Raw genomic sequence first — 18,386 nt, forward strand, 5'->3', positions numbered from 1 at the left:
GTCGGTCTGGATAAAGGGGAATAACAGAAGCTTTGTAGTTAGACCATCTTGGGTCCACACCTTGGCTCAATCACTGACTAGCAGTTTGATCTTGGGCAAACCAGTTAACCTCTTTGAGCCTCCATTTTTTCATCTATAAAATGGAGATGAGAATGTTTATAAAGACATTGGTCTAAACTGAAAAGTTGAAAGTGTTAGTCTCTCCATTGTGTCTGATTCTTTGTGACCCCATGGACAGGCTCCTCTGTCTATGGAATTCTCCAGACAAGAATACTGCCAGAGTGGATAGCCATTCCCTTCTCCAGGGAATCTTCCCTAATAGGGGAATGAACCCAGGTCTCTTGCACTGCAGGCAGATTCTTTATCATCTGAGCCCAGATTCTTTACCAGGAAAGCCCCTAAGAAAAAGAGTGGGTTGCCATAGGGCATGCCACTCAATAAATATTATGAGTTAGTATTCTTAGTATAGATATGGATATTGGTGGAGGTTCAAGTTATCCCCAGAACATTACGCATGTAATTAATTGTGCTTTTACCCCTCTAAAAAGGCACAGAACCCTCAGTTGTTATGCTGGGTCTCTCTATCCTGAGTTCTGATGAGAGAAGGATCTGAAACTTCCCTCATCAGAACCTCATCCTCTTACTGTTAGAGCATTCTCTAGGTCTACAGGTTGCCTGAGACTGACTTACACACTCCCAGGCTAGATCAATTCCTGAAGGAGAATTAAAGTATGATTTTAGACAGGTGTGTGAATTTGAAAAACTAATAAGCTCATAGAAGTTTGGGGGAGGTTTCAGAAAATGAATTTGACTTCAAACTAAAAGACACTAGAGAAGAAAGGGGAAGAAATGGCAAAAGATTAAAAGAGGAGAAATGTAATTTCTTACAAGTGAGGAAATCATATTATAATTTAACTTCCAAACATCATTAGTCTCTATGTCTACATATTTTGAAAGTTCTTAGTATGGAAGAGGGCTATAAGTCTTAAAAGCCTTAAAAGCAGGCACATCAAGTCAGAACCTAAAACAAATGTAGAATAAACCATCTTATTCAATTTTAAATGGGCCTGTTTGAGTATGAGATAGAGTGAAGGGGTGAGAAGTAGCTAGGGGTGGAAAGAGGAGGGGAACATCTGACAGGCTGGAAAAGAACAGACTATTCTGTGGATAACTTGGTGCTCAGTTCATTCTTCCTTTTCCTTCTTTTTTGATTGTTTTGTAAACTATGAGAAAGGGGCAGACCCAAGAAAGGGAAGGGTAAGAAATTTAGATGCAAGTGTATTTCATTTGTCAAAACTTAGAGAATATAGGCTTACTGTTTTCACATTTAATTGTGTAAAATTTTACCTCAGAAGAGAAAAAAACTACAAACAAATATCAATCTCCAGTAAATGATATACATACCAGTAGTATTTATTTAGGTGAAAGTGCACTGTTGTTTTTGAAATGCATCAGAAAAAGAAAAAAAAGATGGACTGATAGATGGGTAGAAGGATACAGACATGAAAGAAGGATATACTATGAGGCCAGTGTAGTAAAACATTAATGACAGAATCTAGGTGGTAGGTATACAGGTAAGTTTTGCTATAAAATTCTTCTAAATTTTCTATATGTTGGAAATTTTCAAAATAAAACTGGAAAAATTAAAAAAGAAAAAAAAGAATCTTTAATGCAAAGATAGCTACATAATTCCTTTTCTTAGGGAAGTCTTAGGCAGTGTTGAAAGGCTTTACTCACTAGAATAGAGCTTCTCAAACTCAGTGTGCTTAGGAATCACCATGGGATCTGGTTAACATGTGAAATCTGATTTAAGAGTTTGGGTGAGGCTTGAGATTCTTCATTGGTCTCAAACTCCCAGGTGATGCAAAGGATGCTGACTTGGGAGGAAGGAACATCTAAGCCGAGGCTGCCAGCAGAGACTTTGGTCATCTGAGAGGTCCAAAACAGAGACTGCTGCTCTCTAAGTCCCGAAGGGTTTTTAGACGTAAAGAAAGGTTTAAATCAAGATGAATTCAAAGACATGTCTAGCTTAAGCTTGGAAAATTATTAGATTAGATGATTAGGGGTGGACAGAGTTGGAAATTACTGCAAATAGAACCATAATAAATGTTGGTATTTATGTATTTGTATTTTCAATCTTCCTTCGTATAATTATTTCATTGTTTAAAGCACATTATTATGCTAATCTGAGTTAACTTCTTGCATATGGTTAATTTTTAATAGAGTTCAATTTATACAAAGAAAGGCTTATTTAAGCAGAAAGCATGCCTTTCTGCGTTCTGTGTTAGGAAGTCTACTGTTTCCACAGCTTGAACACTATCGTGCCACTTTTGGTGACCACTATGGGACTGGCAGAGCATCTAGAATTGCTCTGTCCAACATGGCAGCCACCAGCCATCAAATCAGACACAATTAATAAATCCATTTTTCTAGTCACACTAGCCACATTTCAAGTACCTAACGACCATGTGTGGCTAATGGTTAACTTATAGGACATCAGTGAAATTTCCACCAGTGCAAAAAAGTTCTTTTGGAAAGCACAACTTTAGATGAATAGCTTTTGGCAGAGTCACTTTGCAAATCTATAAACTAATGGCAAAGTCAATCCATGTTTATAAGCATATATTTTTAGTTGATAGGAATATTATATATATGTAAATACCTTTTATGATGGCCATTCCCCAAATTCTCTAAAAATAATATTACATTGATGACATTTGGTGCCATAGTCCTCCCCTTTCAGAGAAGCTGGGGACCATACCAGGAAACTCCCAGCCCTTCTAGCTTTCTGTGACTTTACAGAGGACAAGAACCACGTCCTACTGATATTTGCATTTCTGGCACTGGGTATCAGAAGGTTCTTAAATCTGTTGAATAAAGCATTTATTCATTTACTTATTTGGTTAGCTGCTTCAGACTCAAGTCAATCATGCCTTCTGCCTTATATCTCTGTGAAACTGGAGAATATTTAAAGACATGGAATAGAATTTCCCTAAATTCAATTAGAGCCAGAGATAGAGATTTTTTAAATGTACCAAACTTTAAAATAACAATTGCATTTTCTTTAAAACAGGTCTAATATTTTATCTGAAAATAAGTTTGTCTAAGAACATGAAAATCCTTCCCAGAGGGCAAGGGGGCCATTTTCTGAAATCAATACTAACTTTTCCCACAATTGAATTCAGCCAATTTAATTAGCTTAATATTTACTTAGGTCTAAGGGGCTATGCCACTTTCAGGAGCAACCACAAAAACAAACTGCCCTTTGGAGGTTGTAATTTTTTTATTTATAGAGCAGAAGGCAGGGGAGACTTGAATCTGGAACAACTACCCCAGTCCTAGCCCAAGGACAGCATGACTGTCCAGGCATATATGTGGGCCCAAATGGGCAGGATGATGCTATATGTCAATTTCAGTGAAAAAAGCATGGTGCCATTATTACATCATAGATGACACTCTTCCCCAAAACACAAATTTATCTTTTCCTTATAGCTTTTAAGTATATTTCCTTTCCTCCCATATTTTCTTAGGAATGGAAAAACATCATGCTGGTAAGAACAGGGATACTGGAAGAGGCCTTTGACATCATTCAGCTCAACTATCCTTTCTAGAGGTCAGGAAACTGAATCCTATCAAGAGAAAGTGACTTGTCCAGTCACACAGGCAGAAAGTAGCAGAAATAAAAGATACGTACACACATTTCCCCACATGCACTTTAAATGTGATCATGTTTGGAGTGATTGTATCACTAGGTTTGAGATCAACAAAACTCTTTGTGACTACTTCTACTTCTAAAGAGAAAGGCATCTCCACAAAGGGATACTTACTTTATTATATGGTCCCTGGTATGACATTTTTGTCAGGAGGGAAGTAGATTTCTCAAACTATTGCTAGTTGGTCTTGAATTCCTCTCTTTTCCTTTATAACTTAATTTCAAATCCCCTCCTAAACTACAGAATTTATTGGTTCCCTTGTCCTACCTAGTATTCCAAGAACAGGAAGCCTAATCTCAAATAAAGTGTTGTGTGAGACTGAAAGTTAAAATACACCCTGATTGGCATCAGGGTCTCCAACTTGACCTGAATATATTATGAAGTAGCCTCATTCCCTTAGGTCAAAAATGCTATTGATGATATATTTATTGAATGAATATATGAATGAATAGATGAGTAAATATATGAATGAATAGATGAGTAAATAGATGAATGAATATATGAATGCATGAATATGCCATTGAATGATCTGGCCTCATTCATCTTTTATACCTATAAGGACTTTTACCTGGCAGCTGAGGAAAACCAATGAATTGCATATGAAATTACAATATTGAGTTTTTTTTTTTTTTTTGGTTCAAAATATTGTGGACTCAAACAAAATACTTTTCTGGTCTCAAATGCTCAGTTGATACAGTATTAAGGCTTAAAGGCCACATCATGTAAGAAGCTAAAGGGACTTACTCTGTTTCCTTTTGGCTCTGTCATCAGGGACAATTCAACCCTGTAGACACTGGTTCACTACGCTCAAGCCTGTCCTCATACTCTTTACCCTCTAGCCTGGGGCTGTTCACTGCTACCTGGTCATAGGACCAGAGGAACCCAAAGGCAACTAACTGGGGGCACATCTGAATGTTTTAATATCTTCAAATTCACATTTGGTTTGGTATAACAATTAAGACTTCATATAATTAAAGTGAGTTTTTAAAGATCTGCATATGATTTTAATTATCATTCTCACTCCCCACAATTCCCTACAATTCCATGTGTGGCAACATCTTGTATACTTTAAGTGGAAGGAGGTCTCTCAGAAGTAGTTAAGAAAAAATTAAAATGATGGCATGTGGCCAAATATTACCAAGTAACCTCCGTGATATCCAAATGCCTGAAACATGTTCACTAAAATAGTTCACTATTTTTTGCCCCAATTTCTACTTTTTATTTATTTTCTTCATAAATGTCCTTTTGTCCCTTTGCCTAACTTGGGAAAAAGCAAAAACAAAAATAAAAACATGTAAGTTATGGTTTACAAAGATCAAAGCTTCATCGCTATTTTCCCACTACTATAATTATCACAAAGTAAAACCAATGAGATTTTTTTGTCATCAACTGACGTTAACGGCACTCTGCCTTTATAGAGAGAATACCAACACTTTATTTCCATTTTCACTTCATCTTTTGAGTAAGAAAACTCTTACATTGGTTATCTAACAACATTTAAGAGGGGACTGGAGTGAACTTACTCACTTAAGTCACATTCTAAAATAATTAAAAATAAATTATTTCACTCTAAATCTGAATGCTTTCTGCCACCACAAATGTCTGAATTCAAAGGGAGAAGTTCACATGAGGCAAGCTCTCTCCTTCCCTCAAGATTCAATCAGAGAGGGGAATGATGGAGCAGCAAGCAAGCACGGTGGAGGCTGGCGCAAAGGGAAGAGCTGTCTGGCGAGAGGAGCCTATGGTTGAGGCTGGTGTCCCTGGAGTGAACAGCAGAAATCAAAAAGCATACTTGTAGGACTCCAGAATTAACTAAGCTGAAAGGACCTCAGAGCTTATTCACTGGGTAAATTTGACAGATGAATGATATAGAGACGAAGAGACTTGCCAGAAGAAAAGCCACAAGAGGAATCCAAGTTTCCTGACTTCAGGTTGCTGCCACCTGTCACCTGCTCATACAGGTTCTGGTCCAAAGTCTGGTAGAGACAGCATTGAGAACCCCATAAAAACCGATGTTCTCCAGACTTGGGGTTGCCAAGGGGGACTGGGGCAGAGGGGAAGGAAGGACTGGGAGTTTGGGATTAGCAGATGCAAACTATTATATATAGGATAGATATACAACAAGGTCCTACTGTATAGCACAAGGAGCTATATTCCACATCCTGTGACAAACCGTAATGGAAAAGAATATGAAAAAGAATGTGTGTGTGTGTGTGTGTGTATATATGTATGTATAATTGAGTCACTTTGCTGTACAGAAGAAATTAACACAATATTGTAAATCAACTATAGTTCAATAAAATTTTTTTTAAAAAAAGAAAAGATATTCTCTTGCTATGTGGATGGCTACCCCACAAACAGGTTTTGGTAAGGGGATTCTGTTAGGAAAGGTAGCATTAAGGAATTCAAAGTGATAATTCTCTTGAAAATATCATCACTGTACAGCTTAATTTATTTAATGCTGATCTGACTCTTATTCTCAGAGAATCTGCCTTGGTCAAAAAGTTTTTCCTAAAAGGAATATTTAAAAAGCTTTTTGAGTTAAAAAGAGAACCTATTGTGAGTTAGTAAGTCATTTAAGAGAAAAGTCATTACTAGATCCTTTATAGCTGTTATGTAAGATGTGGCATTTTAAAAGTCAGTGGTAGCTTGTCTCCTTCTATCTGATTTATTCATTCAACAAACATGTTTTGAGCAACTAATATATACATTTTAGGACCATATATGTATTTGGGAATGAAAGACAGAGAGTGTGAAGTGTGTCTGTGCACATATCTGTAATACAAGGGAATGTGTATATATGATAGAGAGAAGAGGGAAAGGAGGGTTAAGAAGACAAACAATAAGGAGGAGCTGGGTGTGGGACAGTCAGTGGGATGTGGGGGAGTGGGTGGGACAGGGAAGGTAATATAGGAAGAAAGGATATTTCCATAGACGACACGTAGGTGTGAAGGTAGGGGGATGTGTGTAGCCAGGTAAAGTTGAGCTGACCACATTGCTTGGCATCCAAAAATTACTGGATGACAGGATGAGGGGGATGGATAGGTAGATGGGGCCAGAGTGTGGAGGATTCTGAATGTCAGACTCAGGGACTGCATTATCTTAGGTGGGCAATAGAGAGGTGCTTATGATTACTGGGAAAGGAATGACAAAATTCAGGGGATGTGGGTAAGAGAAAGGAGACACTAAAGGCAGTAATGGTAATTAAGAAATATTCACAATAGCCTAGCTAATAAACTTTTTTAGAAGGAGGATGGTGGTCATGGGAAAGGAAAGAGTGGCTTTGAGAGCTAAGTGATCTTTCAGTCTGTCTGATTGACGGAGAGGTGAAATAATCTCCCTCCATCTCTTAGAACCACTCTAAACCCAGTATACTTTGCCCGTTGTCATTTGAGAACACAAAGCACTTAAGGAGGTATAATTTAAAGCTCACCATGGCTAAGGAAGGGGGTCCTTAAGCCTTGTATAACTCTGTATCCTTTTCAAAAGCATACCTTTCCATCTGAAGAGAAAAAAAAATTACAACTGTGTCCTAACTTACCTTCACTAGGAACTACCTACTGGGAAAACTGCTCACATAGAGCAAAAAGGTCAAATTAGAAAGTTATCACTTACAACATTTCATCTGCACTCATGTGGAAGAACTGATGCTTTGCCAAGCCCTTTCCTACCTATTTTCTCATTTCCCCTAAAGCAGCCATGAAGGTATTAAGAGTGGGAATTACCCCCATTTTATAAAAGACAAGGTTTGATGCCTGCCCATGGACACATGACAGTAACAAGGACCAGAGTGTCTCAGCTCCCAGTGAAGGGTTCTTACCACTACACACTGTGACCCCATTGCTACATGGGCTGAGTTAATGCGAGTGGCCTGAACTCCATGAGATTTAAAATAGACACTGGTTGGATAAGATGTGGGTGCTGTAAAAATCTCGTCAGGGGAGCAGATGAAGGCTGCCCAGAAAATGTCCTCCACTGAGTGAAACACAATCCAGAGCCCAGCTGGGAATTCCATTGCCTCCTTGGGTTTTGGAATTGTTTATTTTTATTCCTTGGCTCAAATCTTTCATTCCTATCCTTGTCTCTTCTCATCTCACTCCTCTCTCTCTCTCTCCTCCTAGCAGCCAGTGCCCCTCTCTGTACATACACATGTCTTGGCATCTAATACCACTCTCTAAAAATAGCTCTGACAAGCTTAGTCTCCTGCAGGTGACACAACTTAAAATTGATACCAAAGGAACAGACCATATCATGATCAGCCTTTGATTCATTTACCCTGTGTACTAAAGACCCTGAAATAAAATAAACACAGTTCACAGGGGAAAAAAATTAATGCAAAATGAGACTCTTTCAAGTGGCATTTTCCAGCCCAGTTTTTGTGGTGGGTTTATGTAATCAGACATAATAGTCTGCACATGTGTGGTTACACTATTTCAGAAATGATTCCCAGCCCACCAGATGACGTCAGAGGGGCCCATGTGGAGCCCCCTGAGTCTGAGTGCTGCTCTCTTCTGTGCTACCCAATTAGGAAAGATGCCAAAGAGCAGAAATGTCAGCCCCACTTCCTGCCCAGTCACGTAGAGTTTCTTCAGTTCTCTTTCTGAGTGTGTCCACAGTCTCCTCCCCACTCTTATCCTTTCATCATGTTCCTCTTATCCACTTACACACAGAGCAAAACTTTTCCTGGAAAGACCTATATTCCAGCTCAAAAAGATCCAGGCAATGTATACATGCCTATGTACTTGAACAACCACCTCCCTCCCCAAACACAGAACAACTTAATTCATTTGGAATCCATTTTTGAGAATAGAATTCTACATCATACTGTCCTGGATCTTTCTAAGCAGGCCCCTGGCAAGTCAGCCATGAATACAAGAATAATAATTAGTATAAGCAAAAGATGGGAAAAATCCTTCTGCTCTGAAAACTCTTTCTAAAAAACAGACACAGGTGCCCAGACTACGTTTAACAGGGTCAGCTCTGACCTCCCACTTCCCTCCCAGAGAGGAACTTGACAAATATAGAAATTCAGAGGAGATTTTGCCAAAGTAAGGTAGAAAATAAAGAATTCTTAATTGGAAGGAGCCTTGAAAATCCCCAAGACAGTCACCACCTGGTACTTAACCTTCTTCCACAACATCCTGACCAAGTATTAATAGTTAGCCAAACCATGCCTGAATGCTCCAATGATGGGGAATCCTTGGCTTCCATAGGCAATAGACCCCTTCTTTGGACAGCGCTGACTGTAAGAAAGGCCCTTCTGATAATGAAGTGAAATGTTTCTACTCAGGATTCTACCCTACTCCCTTTAAATCATTCAGAACGAAGCCAATATCTCACAGATGACAGCATGTCTCAAACTATCACTTACCATTCAAACCTTCTCTTTAATAGGTTAGGAATTTCTAATTTTTTCAGCCATTCCTCATCTGATGAAACAGCTGGTACCCTCTTGTTTCCTTCCAGTCTGGCCATCATCATGTACAATTTCACCAATGTAGAGTTGAAAAGCTCTCACTATTTTCATTGCAGATGCCATACCTCAATTAGTATAGGCGAGGATTACACTAATATACAATGCCCACCTTTCCTTCCTTCCATCCCCAATGTATTTTAATCCCAACAACAGAAACAAACAAACAAACAAAAATCCTCACCATCATCCAATCATAGTTTTCTTAGCTAGTTCTGAGCCAATAGTTCTACTGGAGCATCTGATGACCTCTAAAAGCCTAGGAAATCACCCCTGATCCAAAGAACAGCCTCCTTTTCCAGACTGCCCTCTTGTCCCAGCTTGCTGTCACCGCTGCTGAGATAGCAGACGATTGATCTGAGAAATCAAGTTGGATTGCTGTCCCAAATCTACACTCGGTTCTCCTTGTGTCTGTCTGATCGATTTCACTCTGTGCGACATAGCTTGTCGCTATGAATTTTCATGCTAGTCAGGAGCCGCCAGTGCACCCAAGAACAAGTAGAAGATGGTCTGCACCCCTCCCCACCCCTTCAACATCGCCAGCCTCTGTGTTAATTTTTTTAAAATCATCCTTAGATGGGAGAAAGGTGTTTTTTTAAAGACCACAGACCAGGATGCAAGGGATTCTGGTTACCGATCTTCCCCCACCAGGTTCTCAGGTCCCTGCTTGTGGCGACATCTCCTACCACTGTACTAGGTGTCACCTGTTTAGCGGCCCCTCTCAGCTGAAAGCATGAGGCCGCAGGTGCCATGCAAACACTGATTGTGTGTGACAGCCCTAGACGCCAGCTGCCTGCATGAAGCCTGCCCAATTGCCACTTTTTCTGAGGGTAGAATGCTGCCGATGGCATGACTGATACAGAAACGAAAAACTAGGTGACCGTAAAGCTAAGATAAGTCCTACTAAGTGGCATTCTGAGCCCTATGGCTTTGAAATAATTGGCAGTGATAGAATAAAAACAAAGGGTGGGGGGAGCCTTGTTTTCTTACACTGATGCCCTGCGGACTGTACATCTGACTGGCTGCGAGTCCGTCACTGTATCCTCCTGTCTGGCTGATAACATGGCGAAGGGTATCCACCTAAACAGATGAACAACAACAGAGAGGAAATTAGTCAGAGAGGTGCAGGATAAGTGACACAGGTCATCACCACACAGGCTACCATTTGGGCACGCCAAATTAATGCAACCATTGGAGATATTCTTCCTGGGAAAGGAACCATTAGGAGGCTGGGCCTCCACTCTATGCCAAATCCATTATCCTTTCTGAGCTTAGTAAGCAAGACAGAAAAATGGTCAAAGAAAGCTGGGTTTCCCAACAATGAAACTAATGTTGCATAAGACAGCAGGGATTGGGTGATGGAGTGGGTGAGTGGGGAGACTGAAAGATTCTTCCCTTCTCTCCAGACTGTCCTATATAACTTCTTTGCTCAGGAGCTTATAAAAGTCAAGGTTCTGTTTAGAAGGGCCATTCAGCCACCTCATAGAGAGAACAGTGTGCTACTAATGCTGTCTTTTTGAGGACTTACATAATGGCCAGTTGTCTAGTCATTTGACCAAAGTCTGACTACATATCTTCAAACTTGGTGCCAGGTAATTTTTCCAAAGCAAGGGGCTGAGTCACCAGTCAGCTGGTCTATTCCAGGCACATAATGCTTCTTGCTCCTCATGCAGGTGGGACCCTGGGTGGGCTTGGCTCAGAATCGCCCTAGCGACTCTGACCCAGAGCACACAACTTCACCCTGTCACGTCAGGCTGTGTGCTCACACAGAAGGATGGCTTCTGAACTGTCGTGAAGGTGAGCTGCTGGCTAAGGAGTGCTGAGGGCTTACGCCACACAACTTGCTTTTTGTTTCCCAGCATGGGCCAGACTTGTCACCAGAAACTCAAGTCCTTTGACCTCAAGGATGACGACAAAGATGAGTTTAGTCAACCTGCCTGGGTATTTTTAAAGGTTAAAATGAAAACATGAGATACTAAGGTATGTGCCTAGTCATTAATGACCTCCATATTGGGCAAATGTTGAGTGTGGAAAAACCAACAAACAAGAAAGAAACCTGGAAAGCAAGCCGATAGACTGAACACCTCCCTTTCCCTTTTGTGAGCAAAGAATACACTGGGTCCACTTGCCTCAGTCACCGTACCCTGTGCTTGCTCCTCTCCTGCCTTGCTTGTATGACTGACAAGCCAGAGCCAAATGCATTCACAAAGTGTGGACAAGATTCCCCACGACAGTGGTTGTCTTTGTTTTGGTTTGGTTGTTGGTAAGGTTTTGTTTCTACATCTCTCTCTGTCTCTTTCTGTCTGGACAGAAGCAGGAAGTGCCAATCCGACTGATGGCTCTTGGACTCTAAGGCATTCACCTGGCGGCACATTGGCTGGGTCCCTACCTGTGATTGCACGTTGGCTCCAACCTGGGCCCCTTGGTAAGAATCCCCATTGAGTGACTGCACGCTCATGAACAAATCTCCAGAGTTTGACATGTTAAAAGAACTGGAAGAACCTGGAAAGGAAAGAGTGAGGCACCTGAATCACAGAAAGGAAAAGGCTCAACCCCCGCAACTAACAGCCAAGAGGAAGAATGACATGCAAAGCAACCCCCCCCAAACAAAAACTAAAATCAAAACAATATCAACAGAGTCTGGTTAGTAGCATGAAGAACAGAGCAAGCAATAAAGGGTGCATATCGTTCATGTTATATAAAGCCCACATCTCACTGCAAGTTGCCTGTAGGACTGCTTCCCCTTAGCAACTTTAAGCTGAGAAAGGAAACATGTTTTCTTCTCAACTTGGTCTATTTGAACTGGAGACTGTCTCCAGCCCCTGGATCTCTCTTTCATGACTCTAAAATTCTGGGACTGGCTGGGGGACCGTGAGCTGGAGACTATGGGCTAGTCGATGATACTTCTGCCACCACGATGGAGAACCTGAGCTGTCAGCTAGATTCTAAATAAGCTAATGCTACACCCATCTACCCTCATGTGGGGAGCAGCACCTGGGGGTGGAGGGGGCACGAAGGCAACGCTGCACAGTAGGGCTGGCTCTGGGATACAAGTCACTGACATTCCTGATTTTCTAGAAAGATGATGATATCCCCTTCTGGGTGGCAAACAGTCTAAGAGAGCCACGAAGACTGCAAAAATCTATGAGAATAATATGCTCTTCTTGCCACCTGCCATTTTGGAGGAAGATGAGACGGAAATTGAACCAGGAATTCTCAGGCATGCATGAAATATGAAATTATAATAATAATGATCAAGTGGGTCTCCAGAAGAGCATTTAACCATCTGTTTTCACCTCCTAGAGATGACATTTTCGCCCAGACTCAGCCTGCAGGCACCACCTGGGTTCCACTGGCTCCACTATGGTAAACCTAGTCCCCCCCCAACCTAAACACAAGGCCGTGGAAAAACTTATTATTATTCTGAAGTCATCGTGCAGCTCAGCGCATTAGGAAAGAAAGCTTGACGTGCAAGGTTTGGTTAAAACATGACATTAGCCTGGAAAAGGAGAGACCTCAGGGACCCAGGTCAGTTCCATTCTATTTTTTCCATCCCTTTAGTGTTCAAATTGCACTCCTGCCCTTGAGTTCTGAGACCGCCATCATCCGTGTGGAATCACACAACAATGATTCATGCCCCAGCTCTGACTCTTTCTTTTCTCCCAAGATGGGGATCTGTGCTGTCCTAGAGAGCTGCCTCCTCACATGAAGAGCTGCAGCTAAGCAGAACAGGAGGTTTTTTTGTTGTTGTTTGTTTATTTGTTCCATGGAAGGACTTTGGATCAACTAGCGGTGATTTCTAAACTCTGCCACTTTCCTTAACTCTTCATGGTACCCTCATCCTTCCAAGGCAAGAGTCATTTAGTGACCAGATGATTTACTTGAGGGCAATTTACCTGGGGAAAACCTCAAGTTAAGAAACATCTCCTTCCTGCTTTGTTCTTTGGGGTGTTAATCCATATGCAAGGAACCAGCTCAGTATTAATACTCTGCTATGTAGATAGATCCTCTACTGTTACTCTCTTTGAGGGGTAAGGGACAAGGCAAGCACCATCCAAAGAACTATGACATTCTCATGGCTCTGCAACATGTCTTGTGTATGTCATCTGGCACACATTTCTAGGTTTAGTTTATCTGAAAGGAATTAGAAAAGTTGGGTCTTAGGCAAAATAAGTACAAGATCTGATCAGGTGTTTACACCCAGTCAGTGGGTGGAGGCCTTGGTGTGGACTTTCCTTCCATTAATGTGGTGCAAATCTGTCAAACAGTCCTCCCTACAATGTAGGTGAAGTAGTGCATAGCACAGATCACATTCCTATGTTAAGAAACATATGATCTATAGTTACCTCCCTCTCACATCTTTCTTTCAACCACAGCAACATAATCTAAATAGTATTTAATACCTTTATAGTATTACAACACGTGCTCACATGTAGATGTCGTCAGAGTCAAGACCCAGCAGCTCTAAGAACCCAAATTATAATTGTTCATATGAATCAGATTTTTTCCCCCGAGAGTATTCAGTTTGAAGCTCAGGTATTCTATTTCTCTCCCAACCAAATACCATGTAATAAACATACACTCTATATGCTTGGTTGACTCTTTATTGGAAATTAGCACACAGACTGAGAAATGGAAGAAAGCCCCAAAGGGCTATGTTGATGCCAAGGAACATGGCATCCATAGAACTATGAAGGCACGGAATGTGTCATTTACAAGACAGACACTGCAATTGACACAGATGATTTAAAAAAATATATGTGCATAGATAAATTGTAAATATGTCTGGCTGCCTAATGTACATAGAGACAAATATGCGCATATCAATGTACTTCATGTACAAATGCATTTGAATCAGAGCAGTAATTGCAGGCGGAGTCCCCGTGCTTTTGGCTGTGCTGTTTCAGCATTTCATTGTCTCTGCACATCCGTGTACAACAGCGCCATGGTTTCTGCTTCTCTGATAAGTATCTAGAGGCAGTGATTGCATTGAGGGAAGAGACTAGGTGCCATGAAAACTGCAATAAAGCAGACACAAGTCCACACAAAAATCTAAATAATGACGGGAAGACACATTCTTCATCTGGCACTGGAAGTTGGAAAGAACTTCTACTAGATTGGATAATCTCCTGGGAAGGATGTGACTCACAGACAAATAGTACGTGGGCTCTCTCAGAGGTGCTGTGGAATTCTCAAAGAACTAAAAGAGAATTACCTGGCTTGCTGAGAATGTCAGTCTGAACCCTTGCCTGCTGGTGGCTATAAAGTAATGGCAAAGACTAGAAGCACAGTTTAAGACATGCTTACCAGTTAAATGGTTCTGAATTTGGCTTGGGGAGGGAGGCAAGTGGCTCATTTACACTGTAATCTAGACATTGGGGGGCATATACAAAACTAAATTTGCACTCAACTAAACAGAGAAGTAATAGATCACCTATGGATTTTGATGCATTTGCTCACTCAAACACAATGTGGAGATATGTTAACATCCATTTTCATAAGACAATTTCCTTAACACTCTATTTTTACTCTAAAGAGTTTCCAGAATTAAATTTCTTCAGAAAACAAAAACAAAAACAAAAACTCAGTTAACCTCAAAATCCAAAAAAAAAAAAAAAAATATATATATATATATATATATATATATATATATATATAATAATCATAAAATTTAAACCCAGAGCAGAGTTTCTTGACCTTGGTGCTATTCATATTTTCGACCAGATAATTCTTCGTTGTGGAGGACTATCTTATGTATTATAAGATAGTCAAACACATCCCTGGCCTCTAACCAACAGGTGCCAGGAACGCCTACCCCCAATGACTGTGATACCCGAAAATGTCAAGTTTACCCCAACTGAGAACCAATGACCTAAAACAAAAATGAATTTCCTTTTCCTTCCTAAAGAACTCAAGGTGTTTAAAAATATTAGCTCATTATAACTCACAGCATTTTTAGGAAGCAGACGAATGGCAAGTATTGCCTTAAATTCTGCAGTCTAGACATCAAAGCTCCACATAGATTAGGTAGCCAGTCTGATCAGACTGGACTCCCATACCATTTGAAGGCTGGAAGACACAGCCTGTTTGCTCAATGTAAGCTTAACTCTGTCATGCTCATTTCTCTATTTTTCACGATTTTCCCCTCTCAAAATCAAATAATCATTGTTACTTACTACTCAGGCAAAGTACAAGAGGGAATGTTTATCTAGTTCAGTATGAAATCCCTTTAGTAGTTGTACATGTCCAGAGCTCCAATTCCAGGAGGCTGTGTTTTCATCTTCCACTTAGAAATTAAGGGTAGAAACATGGGAAGAAGGAACACAGCAGAAAACATCAATGGGATAAATTCTTTCACTTGGTTTTAAAAAACAAAACCATGTGGACGTCTATAGATTTAGTGTTAAGTGTCAGTAAACTTCTCTGGATGTGTCACCTCCTCTCCAGCCATGTGTACTATATATCAACTTCTGTTAGGAAGCCAGTGTCCAGAGATTTTAATATGATAATCCCTCAAAATACCAAACTTCCTTTTAGGAGTACAATAAGAATATATAAAAGAGTTTAGAGCTTGCCACTATAGTGTCAGAGGAAGAATCGTCATGGCTGAATCTCCTGTTGTCCTTGACATAGACACACAAAGCTAAGGAAAATAATTCAATCCATGGATTCTGAGCCTCAAAAAAACAGGGACTGCTGAGCTAATCACAGATTCTGATAAGATATCAATGTTGATACCATGCTACAGAAAATATCTATAACCCACAAGCCAATTTCTTTCTTCTTGGATATTAAAAAGTCCTCCAAGTTTTCCCAGTAGATAATCCAACCTTCCTAAAAGGGCCTTATTTTTCTGAGATATTAACTCTTGCTTTCATCATTCCATCAAAAATAAGAAATTGAAAAGGCATCACTTTAGTTCACTCCAGAAGAATTATGGACCCAGGGTTATAACTATTGCTTCAATTGGTCCCCATTTTTCCCCAAAACAATTAATTTTCTTGTCTTCTTTCTATTCTTCATCCTTGTTCCATCCATTTTGCCCAGCTCTGCTGGCATAAAATATGAAGCATTCCAATTATCTCTAAATGCTTGCTAATTCCTCACAGGACTTTGCCCTATGTGACTTTTATGAATCATGCCTAAGGGAATAGGAGGCTGGGCATATAACAACAAACAGGAATATTTAGAAGTGGCCTAAATAAAGATGGTGAAATATTGCTCTCCACACAAAAGCCTCTATAAGGAAGATTTACTTACAAAATATCTTGCAGTAGAACTAAGTATTTATATTTAGTAAAGCTTCTGGGAAAAACTCCTGCTTCGATACTGAGGATATAAAGTTTCCAGGTTTCAGACCTCTGGACTTCAAACTCAAACAAAATATATTTTCACTTACTACTCTTATTTAAAACTTGTTATATCAGTTATCATTTATTCTTTGACTTTATCAAGGAGGTGGTAGACAACATTTATAAACATACTATGTGAAAAGCTGAAAGTTCTCCCTTTATCTGAGTAGAGATTTGGGTTGTGTTAAGAGCAAAGAAAATATAGAAAAACCCATTTATAACTTATCTTGTTAAAACATTTATCTTTTAAAATCCCATGCTATTGCACATATACAATAGTATTTTCTTTTGTCTCTATTTTACAAAGAGATTTCTCTGCATATTATTTCCAACAACTCAGGCACCACTGGAAAGCTTAGCTCAAATTTTCCATAATAATTTACTTTGTGCTCAGAATAGTCACATGAAGGTTAAGCCACCAGAAAAATGCCTCAGAAAACTGTAATCACAGACTGACATTCCAAGAGAGCCAACATAATTCTTAAACACAGACGAGGGGGTTAAAATGCTTACTTTTCTCTTTTTAAGTGCTTTAGGAAAGAATAAAGAAGTTATGGACTTAGTAATGAAGGGAGTCCATGGGGCCCTTCTAAGGACTAGTCATAAATCATGCTAAGCCATCTGTGAGGCAGATATATCAGGGACAGGAAAAAGTCATTTTGATATCTGTTTTGCATTATGATAACCTTTGCAAGAGTGTTGAGTGTGTTTTTGCTAATGTTGACAGAATAAAACTTCTTCCAAAAAGACAAGTGAAAATGTCTGCCTAGCAGTGCAATTCAACTGGTGCTGTTGGGTCTGAAATGCATAATAATTGACCAGATGGGAAAGAAGGAAACTCTCTGGTTACTGAACCTGTTAGCCTTGATCCTTTGTCAATAAAACCTTGATGAGAAAAGAAGGAAAACACACACTCATATACAAAACCTCAAAAAGCAAATATGCTCCCTATGGTTACCTAATCTGGAGTGCTGGGTAAAGTATAACTGGGTTGAATTCTACATTGTCTTACCATATCCATGTTTACAAAGCCCAGGCCACTCTTCTTGCATGATTCCATTTAAACAAAAGAAGTCTGTGATGGTATAGCCCTGTGACTTGGAGAACCTTATGATAACAAATTAGAAGTGTCCAGAAGCTCACAGAAAACATTAGTGTGTGGACCCTTACATATCTCCAATAACAATCTACCATAAGGCAGAAAGATAGCTTATTTTAGTGGGCAAACAAGCTGGGAGGTCAAAGATACCACATACCTCCCCAAATGTTAGAAATTAGATTGAAAAATCATATTATGATCTAACACATTTAAATCTGTGACCTTTTAAAGTTGAAAGCATCAATTTTCTTAAATGTGCACCCCATAGCCAAAATCAATGCATCTGGTTCACTATGGGGAGAAATATTGTAATGTCTTTTATTAATATGAATTATTAATACATAAATTATTACTTAATTTATTACATAATTATTTAATAAGAAATATTTCTGGTTTTCCCTTTAGAAAAGCACCAACATGGATACCTTCCACAAACACCAAGTGTACAAACACCAAGGCTATATTTTATGTATTATAGGTGATTTTTTTTCACATGTGGAAATTAAGAACTGGCACACTCCTAAAATATATTATGTTAGCCTTAACTCTGAAATTAGTGATATAATGCACATTTACCAAAATAAAATCAGGAGCATAGCACATGACAGATACTATAACAGGAAAATTGGAATCTGGATCATTTGAATTAATGACTGGCAATTTTGTAGTTTACATAAAGAAAACCAACACAATAAAACAGTAAAGAACAACAACAATAAACAATTGATAGCAATAATCATAGTTGGCTC

The 18,386-nt window shown here is 39.6% G+C and overlaps 1 protein-coding gene across 9 annotated transcripts in view; it reads right to left on the minus strand.

The window, feature by feature from the left end:
- The window catches only part of PBX1 (PBX homeobox 1), a 329,982-nt gene that overhangs the window by 61,294 nt on the left and 250,302 nt on the right, over positions 1-18,386 (minus strand). For 6 of the 9 annotated variants that reach the window (XM_081494032.1, XM_081494030.1, XM_081494031.1 and 3 more), the window contains 2 exons: positions 11,576-11,688; positions 10,177-10,266 (listed from right to left, as the gene is read on the minus strand). In XM_081494032.1, the coding sequence (XP_081350158.1) occupies positions 10,177-10,266; positions 11,576-11,688 (203 nt within the window). The remainder of the gene's footprint in view (positions 1-10,176; positions 10,267-11,575; positions 11,689-18,386) is intronic. The other 3 variants (XM_081494035.1, XM_081494036.1, XM_081494029.1) reach the window with 2 other exon arrangements.

Source organism: Giraffa tippelskirchi, chromosome 5 (assembly GCF_054371585.1).
Source record: "Giraffa tippelskirchi isolate mGirTip1 chromosome 5, T2T-mGirTip1v1.2.pri, whole genome shotgun sequence".
NCBI classification, from domain to species: domain Eukaryota; kingdom Metazoa; phylum Chordata; class Mammalia; order Artiodactyla; family Giraffidae; genus Giraffa; species Giraffa tippelskirchi.